The sequence below is a fragment of the Orbicella faveolata genome, unplaced genomic scaffold (genome assembly GCF_042242905.1).
Source record: "Orbicella faveolata isolate gen_17 unplaced genomic scaffold, um_ofav_v1 contig_1, whole genome shotgun sequence".
NCBI lineage: Eukaryota > Metazoa > Cnidaria > Anthozoa > Scleractinia > Merulinidae > Orbicella > Orbicella faveolata.
The window spans coordinates 15,078,533-15,090,000 of NW_028301536.1; the positions used below are offsets into that span (position 1 = coordinate 15,078,533).

At 38.1% G+C, this 11,468-nt stretch overlaps 2 protein-coding genes across 2 annotated transcripts; both read left to right on the forward strand.

Moving 5' to 3' along the window:
* The first annotated feature begins 2,563 nt into the window (after positions 1–2,563).
* Positions 2,564–3,563, forward strand: LOC110061382 (uncharacterized). Its single transcript, XM_020768227.2, has one exon. The coding sequence runs from the start codon at positions 2,871–2,873 to the stop codon at positions 3,561–3,563; it is 693 nt and encodes a 230-aa protein (XP_020623886.1). The 5' UTR covers positions 2,564–2,870.
* A 4,937-nt stretch (positions 3,564–8,500) lies between these two features.
* Positions 8,501–9,861, forward strand: LOC110061339 (adrenocorticotropic hormone receptor-like). The gene has a single exon (XM_020768181.2). The coding sequence runs from the start codon at positions 8,552–8,554 to the stop codon at positions 9,656–9,658; it is 1,107 nt and encodes a 368-aa protein (XP_020623840.1). The 5' UTR covers positions 8,501–8,551; the 3' UTR covers positions 9,659–9,861.
* The last annotated feature ends 1,607 nt before the right edge of the window (positions 9,862–11,468 follow it).

Sequence of the window (11,468 nt, forward strand, 5' to 3'; positions counted from 1 at the left end):
TTAGGTACATCTTAACCAAACAAACTTGTTGGATTAACCTTATCATAACTGTTACAAGTCCACTTAAGTGCTGCTACCTCCAGGGGCTCTTGCTTCCCGAAAAAATAACTCTTGCACGCCTTGAGTGTCTATATTATTTTCAGTTAAGCTTACAAATGGTAACCTGGCACTTGTTTTTCAGGGTGATTCTTCTTGTTATTTAGCTTGGAAAGTCTCCATGTCAGCAAGTTGAACCGCAAATTAATCAAATTAGACTTGAAGGCCGGTCAATTGGAAACTTAACATGGCTCCTTGCGCAACCTCTGGGGCATGGACGTTTTGAATCGCTAAAACCATCTTGGATGCAAAATTAGCTTGTTTAAGGATCTCAGTGCAACGGGAAGCGAGCATGCTGATGCGTATTACATGTGGCTCTCTACTTACTGAACTTCTGGCACAGGTGTAACCAAAATTGGTGTTGAAATGCTCCACCTTAGGGTCATATTAGGCTTTATTATATGGAGAAGAGTGTTTTACTGGGAACTAAACCACTCGTAGATTCCATACGCCACTTCATCCGGGACCCGAGTGGCGTATTTTCCGTATGTCACCTTTGTGAGTGTCGTATCGTTCAATGACGTCACGATTCCCGCCTTTTGCTTTTGTTGAATTGGTTTCAATATTTAGTCTCCATATAATAAAAAGAACATTACACGTTGGCTCGAAGATATGAATTTTATGTTCTTGCCACTCGAACATAAAATTCATATCTTCTCGCCACCGTGTAAGATCCTCTATATATTAATCTCATCCTACTAAACTAGAATGTATGTTCCCTGCAACTATTGCATTGAAAAAGATAAACCTTCACCTGACATTTATTAAATGAAAGTTGTGCAATTTAAAATTAAAGATCATTAAAGAGAACATTAAAATTCTACTACAAACGCCTCAATTTTAAGCGGTTCCAAAACGTCACACACTAACTGAAACAATGCCCATTCTTGTGTGTGACCACTTTTTGGAATGTCCAAGGTGGTCCTCCGACTGTATATGAAACAATTCTTGTTGTCAGTAGTATTCTAGAAAGTTTGTTGGATGTGATAAGCTTGCATTGCCAAAATGGACACAATGTCCTTCGTGGAAATTAGACGTGGTGATGGCAATTTTACATTACCATCATTCCATTTGGAGTTATGCGAGACCATATCGAGGTTCTTGCCTGGGTAGGGGGCGTGGAGAAAATGTCACGAGACACAAGTGCTTCTTAGGTTTTTTATTTCAATTCCATTTCGCGTGCATCTAGTGATGACTCTCTGATACCCCCGGCCCGCAGTTCAATGCTGTGTAGGTGTTGTGATCTGCGCAGTCTTAGAAATAGAAAACTCAACATTGTTTGGGAGGAAGGAGAATGTTTCCAGGGCGATCGAAAACCAATCACATTGGGCGTTTTACTAAAGAACCAACCAAATTTTCGGTTAGAAAATGGGACGGTATGTTGTTAAAACGGATTGCACAATTAACAGAGGTAAATTTTGCGTCTCCCAGACAGTTACTCTTTTGGTAACTCTTTTTTTGTTTGCCACCAAATAGGTTCTCAGGTGTTGGGAGGGGTTATGTGACAAGAAAACGTCCCAAACTCTGGAGATTTCGTGCTGTCTCGTTAAATTTATACTTTCTCTCAGAGATCTAGTTACAATTAATTCACCTCCAAAAGTGTCTTTTCGTTTAGATGGCTTTTAAAATCAATAATAATTTGAAGTGTTTCTTGGAATGTCAAAACCAAAGAAACTATTCTCAATCTGATCAATGCTGGCAACAGAATAAGACCATGCTATTGCATTAAATTAGTTCTTGTTGTAAAATGAGTCCATAAAAGTTTCCCACCAATCTGCTTTTACCGTTAGCTGCTATTACAGACTGCATCACTTAGCTGTCTTGCTGGGAAAAGCTCCACTAAAGTTCTTATAAACAAAGCCACTGATTAATTGTCAAAATCAAACCTTGATAAAACTAGGCTTACTATTACACTTCATACGATGAAGAAAATTCTATTTTTGCTGTATATCGTAACCAAACTTGTTGGATTAACCTAATCACAATGCCGCTACTTCCAAAAAAATAACTTATGCGCGCCTTGCGTGCCTATGTCTTCCCTTTGCTGGGAATATCTGGTTCAGATATGGATCAGCAAACTATTTGGGATGAATAAAGAAACACCATCACACTTAATTTCCGCAACAGAGATAGAAAAAAAAAAGATATTGAATTGCAAATATCGTCTCGAAGTCATCTTATGCCACATTTTTTAGCTACAAGCATAGTAGGGGAGCTTTTAAGCGATGACGACAGCGACGTCGAGGAAAACGCCTTGTAAAAACTGGATTTATATTTTACCTTCGAATTTCGCAGTTTTCTGATCTAATCTAAAATGCTTTTCAAACTACATACGTAATGCCAGAAATCAATTCCAAAAGGAAGTTCGAAAAATTAACCGTTGTGGCTAACGTTCTCCAAAATAACCAGAACTTGCTCATTTCACGTTGTTGGTTTGCAAAGCACGATTACTACATTTATTGCGATTATTATTTATAACGCACGTGCATTACCACTGTTCTACGCATTGAACCTTTTCTTTTTGTTGATGTTTGTTCTCGTTGCCGTTGCCATCGTGGCTTACTTGTGCTCCCTGGTTTGTGACCATTTAAAAGAAAACGGCCGAGCTGCATTTTAAGGTGGCACTATTTAGTATTATGTAGAAGGTGGTTCTGGTCTTGGATCAAACCCTAATTTGTCATCACTCAAATGAAAGCTAACGAGTAGCACATTATGGGTTGCCCGGGACAATCTTTATTTTTGTCTAAATTCTGTTTAAACTGACATGATCTTATATGGTTTTCTTCTCAGCCATGGAAAATTTTACAGATGACCAAACAAAGAAGCCTCGCAAAAGACAAATGTCCAGAGCAAAGAGAGTCCTAGCAAACCGACGGGAGAGAGAACGGGTTCGAAAGATGAATGACGCCTTCGAAGAGCTACGAAGCGCGATCCCGAATTACGAGGAAACCCGAGTGAAAACGAAGCTAGAATTGCTGCGGATTGCCACAAACTACATCCAGAGCCTTAAAGATCACATCCAGAATTCAGTTCATGTACACGAAGGCTATAACTCTTCAATGAATCCCTTGATGTACCCATCAGCCTTTGAAATGGAAAATGGCGGCCCTCCCAGGTCGGCGCCACGGATGTCTGACTATCCATTTCCACCTCAGTTTCCAGTCCCTCCTCCGCCACCAGCCTTCACCGAGCTGAGTAATCTCCAGTTTTCTCAACAGCAAACGATTCCCGCACCAGTGTCAAATGGCAGCGCCCCTGATAGCTCCAATCACGATTTTTGCAATCTTTTAACGTCCAGCCTGGCTGACTCCCACGTGGGGGAGAACTTCTTATACAATCTGCAGGTAAAAAACAAAAACAAAAGAATTACCGTTCACCATCAAAAGGAGATGGCTGTGAGAAGAGATTTCCATCAGAGATCAATTTACTCTCCCATCCAATACCTTCTCTCGCTCCAAACACAGTGATTGATCACGAGTCTGCGACAAGGGTTGTTTTTGAACAGTTAACTGTCAAACCTAACGTCCTATAATGAGTTCCTAATGATGATCACTTTCATGGTCACTTCAGGAAGCCATCTTGATTGTAGGTTAGGGATGGGAATCTAAGTAAAGTCGCGGTTTTAGGTTCCTTAAATCTTAAAAGCGCAAAGAATTAAGTACTCGGATTTTATTGGTGAGCTTGACATCCGAAAGTAACGAAATGGAGTTACCAATATTGTTGTTCTTCAAAACGATTTTATGTTCCCACTGCGAATGAAAAATAAGCAAAACATGTTGTCAATTTTATCTTTGCTTTGTTCCTTTTCTCAAACAGAATGCAGCTTCTGGCTTTTATAATGAAGGCCACTAAAGATCAGAATCAGAAAAGAGGAATTTTATCCAAGGCAAGGCACATTTGTAAATATCCTTCGTAAGAAGAGCTCATTGTTGTATTACGGAGACGAAGTTATCAAGCAACAACTGTTTCCGACAAAACTATTGAAGTCGAATTGTTGGTGTTTAATTGCCATTAATTTTGTGCATTGAAAACTCGTGAGCACAGTTCTTTTTTAGCCTGCTACCTCCTCATAAATTAGGGTCTCCAAGGGGTTTGGGGAACAAGGGAACGTGATCATTTATTTCAATCATTTATTCCTCTACAATAAAGAGAACTTTGAAAAAAAAAATTTAGGGAACAATGGGATATATTAATGGGAAACAAGGGAGAAAAACTGAAATTTTCAAGGGAACATGCAACATGCTACGCCCCTGGGAGGCCCTTGCTTTGTCCTAAAACAGGAGCCCATCATGAGAAGCATACAACTCCCATACTAAGCCTATGTCACGGCATTTTTACAGACCGGTCTATTTTTAGGTTTCTTTTGCTGCGAAATAGGTCAGTTCCGGTCTACATGAGCGTTCATCGGTAAGGAAATTTTATTTTTCTTTTTATTCTTCCGGTGAAATGATGACGTCAATTAAAAATCAAGTCCGTGCTTGTGATTGGTCACCGAGGTTCCTGCGGGGGTCTGAATTCGCGTTCAATTCAAACTTAAAATAGATCAGTCTGTGAAAACGCCGTGACAGGAACATGGGGTAGTTGCACGCTCCTAGTGATCGGCTCCTGCCTAAAACAAATGTTAGGTACTTTGGTATGCCTTTGAAAAAATCGTGCGCACAAGGAGGGGGAGGGGGAGGGGGTGAGGGAGAAAGAACTTTTGTCATCCACATAGGAGTGAAGCTTTTTTGACGAGTGTTGTTAGTTTGTTTCAACAACATGAGTTGTGTCCAAGATTGTAATACAAAAGTGTGAGTTTGTTGTTCGGTTAATACTAGCTGCTTTTTTTATATAAATGTTTGCGCTTTTCTTTCACTCGTCAATTACAGAAACGATCAACGTAGAGTCATATTTCGTAAATTAGAATTTTCAGTTTGCACTTTTGAACTTTGGCTTTGAGCTTTAGGAATGAAAAAGAGTTTTGAATAAGCCTCAAGAACTTTTAGCTTTAAAGTGCAATTAGTTGTACATCAAAATATCATGTGTAGTTATTAAATACAAGGATGTATTTTTGTTTAAAGCTTTTTAAGGCAATCGATTGCTCAATCTACTCGTAAAATTTCGGAAACTATAATGGAGAGGTTTCGTAAAGTTCCGTGCCACGTTAAGACTCCTTTACGACTAAAGAACCTACATTGTAAATATTTAATTGGAAGATAGATTATTTCTGATATGGTGGAGATTTTTTGCAGCTTACTTAAATGCATTTTGCTCACCACAAAGCTGGAAAAACATTGTTAAGAATAGCGTTAAAATAACAAGCATTTAATAAACGGTATTTTACAACATATATAGCTTCAGCAATGTTGACGATTTTTATTATTTGACAAGGTGTAGTTATAATTAATGTCAAGAGACGATGAAGGATAACAGAGCCAATCCCTCATATAGGTCTTAATCCCGCTCAAGTTATTTTTAGATATGGTACCCAGTTCTCCCACGGACGTTAAATGGATGCTTTCGTGGAGGATTAAAATGCGCGTAACTGAGACAAATCCGTGGCTGAAGAAATGCTGGCGGGGTGGGGTGGGGGAAATCGGTGGGGGTTGGGGGCTGGTAGGGAGAGGTAGCACACAAGCTGTGTCACAAGCTGGCCTCACACCAGTAGCGTATATTATATCTTGGACTGGAAAGGAATTTATTTGTAGGTTTCTCCGTACGCCGTACATTTTGTGGATTTCAATAATGGGACAAAATAGGTTTTCTTACGTAAACAATGCAAAAGGAACGTGAAGTTTTACAGAGAGTAGAAAAAAGGTATAATGGTTTACCTATGTAGTGGCTTTCAGAACAAAATTATTGAAAATAATATTTTTGAAAATTACGGACATTTGTATACGTCGAACTCCCTTGCTGATTTCCCATATGCGACAATAACATGGCGTCCGAAACGAATACAAGGTAGAAAAAGTATACAGTAAAATAAATTCTTACCTTTTTTATGATAACATAAGGCCTGATAAGCTATCGGAGTATGAGCTTATTTGAAATTAGAGAATTGTCGAGGTTCGTTCTGATATCAGAATTATCGGTTTGATTCTGAAACGGAAAAAAAAACTAATTGATCCAGGCCGACATTTTCAATTCGATCAAATTTCAGTGTTATCTCTGAAACTGATATCTGCATAGACATGAAAATGTTCACGAAAATCGATGTTCGTGACCTTTAGAAATTAACTAAAGAAGACCTTTGCACTATTAATACGTATTTAATTTCTTAGAATTGAGATGACATCTATGAGGAACAGCATACAAGTCACGTTACTGAAGTCCTAAATGCGTATAAGATGTCACACAACTCAATCGCAACATCTGCACTGCCTGAGAATACGTTCGCAAAAACATGATTAAAAAATAGATGCTTCAGCAAACACTGCAAAATTAGGATGTCAATGTTGCATGCAGGTTTAAATTGAAAATGTCAATCAATTTGAGTAGAGCTGCAAATAAGTGCAAAGAGGTTCTGTCGATGGATGGAACAACGTTTAAACCGGTTTTAAACGACTTTATGAGTTATCAACAATATTTTTACAAATGATTTCCTGAGGAAAACGCACCAAACTTAGTGACCTGAATTCAGTTGAAGCTTGTGTTCATTTTGGATTCCATTTCCATCTTTGTCGTCTTTACAAGCCGTACTACTCTTACAAAATTAAGCAATATTAATGATGGTTTTCCCGTGAATCTTAGTACGTTTTCGGTTAGTTTCATCGTTTTATGCCAATTGCTGAATAAAAAGGAATTTTGAAGCTTACTGAGTCGCATTAGTGTATTCCAAAATAGAAAACTGAGATTCCGTGCGTTTACTAATAATGACCTGAGGAAGTAAATGGTACACAGAATAAACGTCTGACTGTTATTATAGTTGCTTAATTTAAAATTCGCCTTCGCTCTAAATTGGTTCATAAAGAATAATTTCACAGCTAATCAGTCCTTCATCATGGAATTTTACTGTATCATCCATCAGCTAGTATGAGTTCTTTGACAGCACTGATACATCGATTGGCCAGAGAAGGGAGTAAAGAAAATTTCAACTGAAAGGCATATTTCGCCAGCTTGAGATATTAAAATTATTCTTAGATCACTGCATAGAACTAACTGATTAAAACAAACGTGTATTAACGTAACAACGAGGGAACTTGTATTTTTTTTCTAAGAAAGTAGAAAAATCTTAGTACATTTAAAAATGTATCAGAAGAAAAATACGAATCAGATATGAAATATTTTCCAGTTGCGAACTGCGTGTCTTCAAAAGGCATTGCTAAATTTAAAAGGAATTAAGATGTGTATTCTGATAAAATGACGATTGACAGGATGAATATAAAGCTGTTTTTATTGCATATCGTGTCCCATGAGTGTATTGGTTTAAAGTTAATTCTAGCTTACTTTCTAAAAATGTGTTAAAATCGATGAATGACGTAATTATGGCGTGTTGTGCTAATCTGTAGTGTTATCAGCAAATAGTGCACGAAAGTCGTCAAACGAAGGGAATTTATATATATTCAGAGAGAATCTCCTTGTTTTAATTTCTGTAGGGTGCAACAAAGTACAATCAAAATGAATCAAAACCAGCTGAAATAATCAGCAGTATTTTTTTTCACTGCGCTACATTGACAAAGATCAACAGTTGTCGACTAAGCGTCGTTTCTAGCTCACGTACATGACCAAATAACAGCATGCGCAAGGAATTATTATTTTTTGGCAACTGTGGACAGGAAGTAGGGAGATTATTAAAAAGTTCAACAAGCTACGAGTCAAGGTCGTAACTGAAAAAACTTCTAAACAGCTGATGTCGTTCTTAGCCTATTGAGTCACGTCCTTTAAGAAAAATCTGATGTACGATCTAGAAATAGTCCGAGTCTTTTTTTTGGCCGCGAAATAACGGGTGTAAATGTCGAAGACTCTCAAGAAATCAATAAAAACAGTAACAAAAACCTACCAACTTTGAAGAAAAATCGATCAACAATTGCAGTGAAAAGTTGTATCTGTTTTATCGTTGTTTCAGGCAACTTTTTCAATTTGGTAGCCAAAGTAAAGCTGGGGAAGATAAATGTTCTGTATTTAGTAAGTGTCGTAAGTAGGAGCTAGGTGATACGGACGTTTTCTCACAAAAGTACGTCAAGATACAAATCGATGTCATGAAAGACTGAATAATATCATTGAAACAGCTGAATCACAGTCAACCTCGTTCGCAGGTTTAAAAGTAATCAGTAAAGTCACGTCCTACAAGAGATGTCTCATCATCACTGCGGATGTTAGCTTAATTAGCCAACCAATCACAACAGGCGTCATTTTAGTCGACTCTCCTCTATCACCATTTAAATAACTAAAGAAGACTGACATGTGTTCAAATATACAAGGATTTCTCATTGTTCAATCATCATACTGAAAGGTGCTAAAGTTCTTTTGGTTCAAGATGAACACCACTAAAGTTTTTGGAAAGTTATGTGCTAGTGTGGTGTCAAACGCAACAAGAGACCTAATTTGTGGACCGGAATTTGTTCTCGGAGCAGATCTTTGCCTGAGCTCAGCTGTGATTATGTTCACAGTTGCTAGTGTGACTATAGTAGGAAACCTTCTTCTGCTGTTGACAATTCGCCGAAATCACCGCCGTCTTTTTCGCACTCCTTCCACTTTCTTGATTGCGAATCTCGGCGTTTCAGACTTGCTCATTGGATTGCTTGTTGGGTACTTTGTCGTTGTGCGAGACACTCATCGTTATATGCAGCAAGAGGTGCCCGACTTCATCCGAGTGGTTATCGAAGTTTTCGAAGCGCTGACATTGTTTATCACTGGTTGCACCATCATCGCATTGTCGGCGGATCGATACATCGCCGTGTCAGACCCGATGGGGTATCGATCGACGGTTACCAAGAAACGAGTAAAGATTTTCATAATGATGGTTTGGATCTCTTCAGTTTTACTGTGTTCTTTACCATTGACTGGTCTTGATAAGAAAATTTACAGTATTGTCTATCTACACACGCATGCGACAGTTCCTATATTATTGCTGACGGCAATCTGCATTAAGATCTTTCGAGCTTTGAAGCTTCATCGACGAGAAATGGAAACGTTGCAGGATTCTCCGATGAACAGAAGGCGAGAAATGGCGAGAGAACGAAAAATGTCTCATACAGTGTACATAATTTTAACCCTGTTTTATTTAACTTTGATTCCAGCTTATATCACGATTCACATTGGATGTTGGTACAAAGGTTCTGATTTATATTTAAGATCAGTTTTTCGGTTGGCCGACTTTTTCTCGACAAGGTTTCTGTTTCTAAACTCGGCGATCGATCCATATGTTTACGCATGGAGGATTCCGAAATATCGTCAAGGTTTCATGAAAATAATTTCTTTCAGGAGGCAACGACCAAAAACAGAAATAACTTGTAGGAGCCACGAGCAAACTTTAAAACAAAGTGCGACAACCACGTTAACCTGTAAAAACTCGTTACAATGCGGGAAAATTGTTGTTGAATGTCATTCAAATTATGGAGAACCTCAAACAACTCACTTCTAAAACAATGGACGGTTAACAGCGGTTAACATTGTTGATAACAGAATATTGTAAATACTGCTTGTGAGGACATGATGTAATGTTTTATTTAAAGCTTTTAAAGCTATACTCAACCCTTGGAGGACAATGAAAATGTATGTATGTATGTATGTATGACAAGCACGACTGTGTTGTAAAGATTAAAAAGCCACTCACCATGCTTACTGTATCAGTCTGTATGTGAATTATTGGAGAAGCCTGATCGCACGGAGAAAAGGTAAGATATAAAGATTAAAGAAGTGACGCTTGTGCCACTGAAGGTCACGGAAGCCTGACCGAAAACGTTTTAATATTAGGAAAGTTTATTTCCAGTCATCATCCTCTTATGCAGACTTCCTATGGCACGTCACGCAATCTTGGGGAGGAAAAATCGCGTGAACAAACGATTGGGTGAACAGCCAGAGATCCGGACTTCGATGTTTAGAAATTTTAAGCCTTTGAGGATATGTAAAATGAAATAGAGACTTTGAATATAAAGAGATTTTAAGAGCATAAGGCGGGGGGAGGGGGGGAACTTCATTTAGAAGGAGTGCTTAATAGAGAGAGGGATCGTGACGGGGGTCAACCTAAAAACACACCATTTTTTCAAACTTTTTTTGATGGTTTAGATTTAATTCCAAACCATGGCAAAGTATACATTTTTAGAAAGCTTTAATACCAAAGATTATGAATAGAAAAGGCACCGCGAAAACTCCTGCTGTGCTGCGGTCAACTTAAAAAAAAAACGTGACCGGGTGGCTCTAAACTTGAGCCCTCAAATGGTCCCGTGATACTGGTCAGTGGATACCTTGTTTTGACAGGTGTCAACTGACCATAACAATTGAGTGTGGAAAGTAATTAGGCAATTACTTTGGTTTTGGTTTTGGTCTTACTATGGTTTGAGATTTGCTGAGTAGTTTAATTGGTAAGTAATTAGTTACGGCATTCAATTGAAAACCGCTCTATCATATCGTCCAAACAACGTGCGAAACGAGTACAAAATTTTATTTAAAATTGTATATCTATAACAAAATTCTCGATCGTGATTGGTTCCCCGCGTGCCTATTTTAATAACAACAACAGCAACAACAACAATAATAATAATAATAATAATAATAATAATAATAATGTTAATAATAATAAAAACGGTTTATTTAACGGTCCACTTAGAGGTTTTTCCCTGTTAGAGTAATTTGAAAAACATTCAAAATATTAAGATCGTGTTCTTGTGAGTTGCTGCAGTTGATAAAACAACATCCAGCGATTGCCAACAACCCGCAAAAACACCAACACGGTGTTCAAACACATCTTACATCTGATTTTTGGGAGCGTTTCCATGGGCTTGAAGTAACACAAAAAAACTACGAAAACGGCCCGATTTCACTCACAACAATCATGTTGTCGTGGAAACATTAAATCACCTGAACATTTCAAATGTTGTCACAAAACGCCAGGAAATTTGTCGCTGTTTCCTTACATATGAACAAAGTCAGCTGCCTCTTTTGCCGAGCTCTCCCTTCCCATTTAACTATATACTAATGAGAGATCACTCAAACACAGTCACTTAAACATCACACATTGAAATCTAATTTTATTTTGTACAAAAAATAAAAAAGACAGGAAATCCAAGCCTTGGATACACTGACACGTAAGCCATTTGTAAAAGTGACTCAAAACCTGATGTTTCCTACGCTTGAGTTGGCCCTAATTGGTCCTAATTCTAAGGTTCCTTGTGAGGAACTGCAGTTTCTTGTAATCAGAGTTCTAGGTTTATCCGTGGCTTAATTATGTTATT

Coding starts and splice junctions, on each gene's coding strand:
- LOC110061339 (XM_020768181.2), top strand. CDS start 8,552: ATGAACACCACTAAAGTTTTTGGAAAGTTATGTGCTAGTGTGGTGTCA.
- LOC110061382 (XM_020768227.2), top strand. CDS start 2,871: ATGGTTTTCTTCTCAGCCATGGAAAATTTTACAGATGACCAAACAAAG.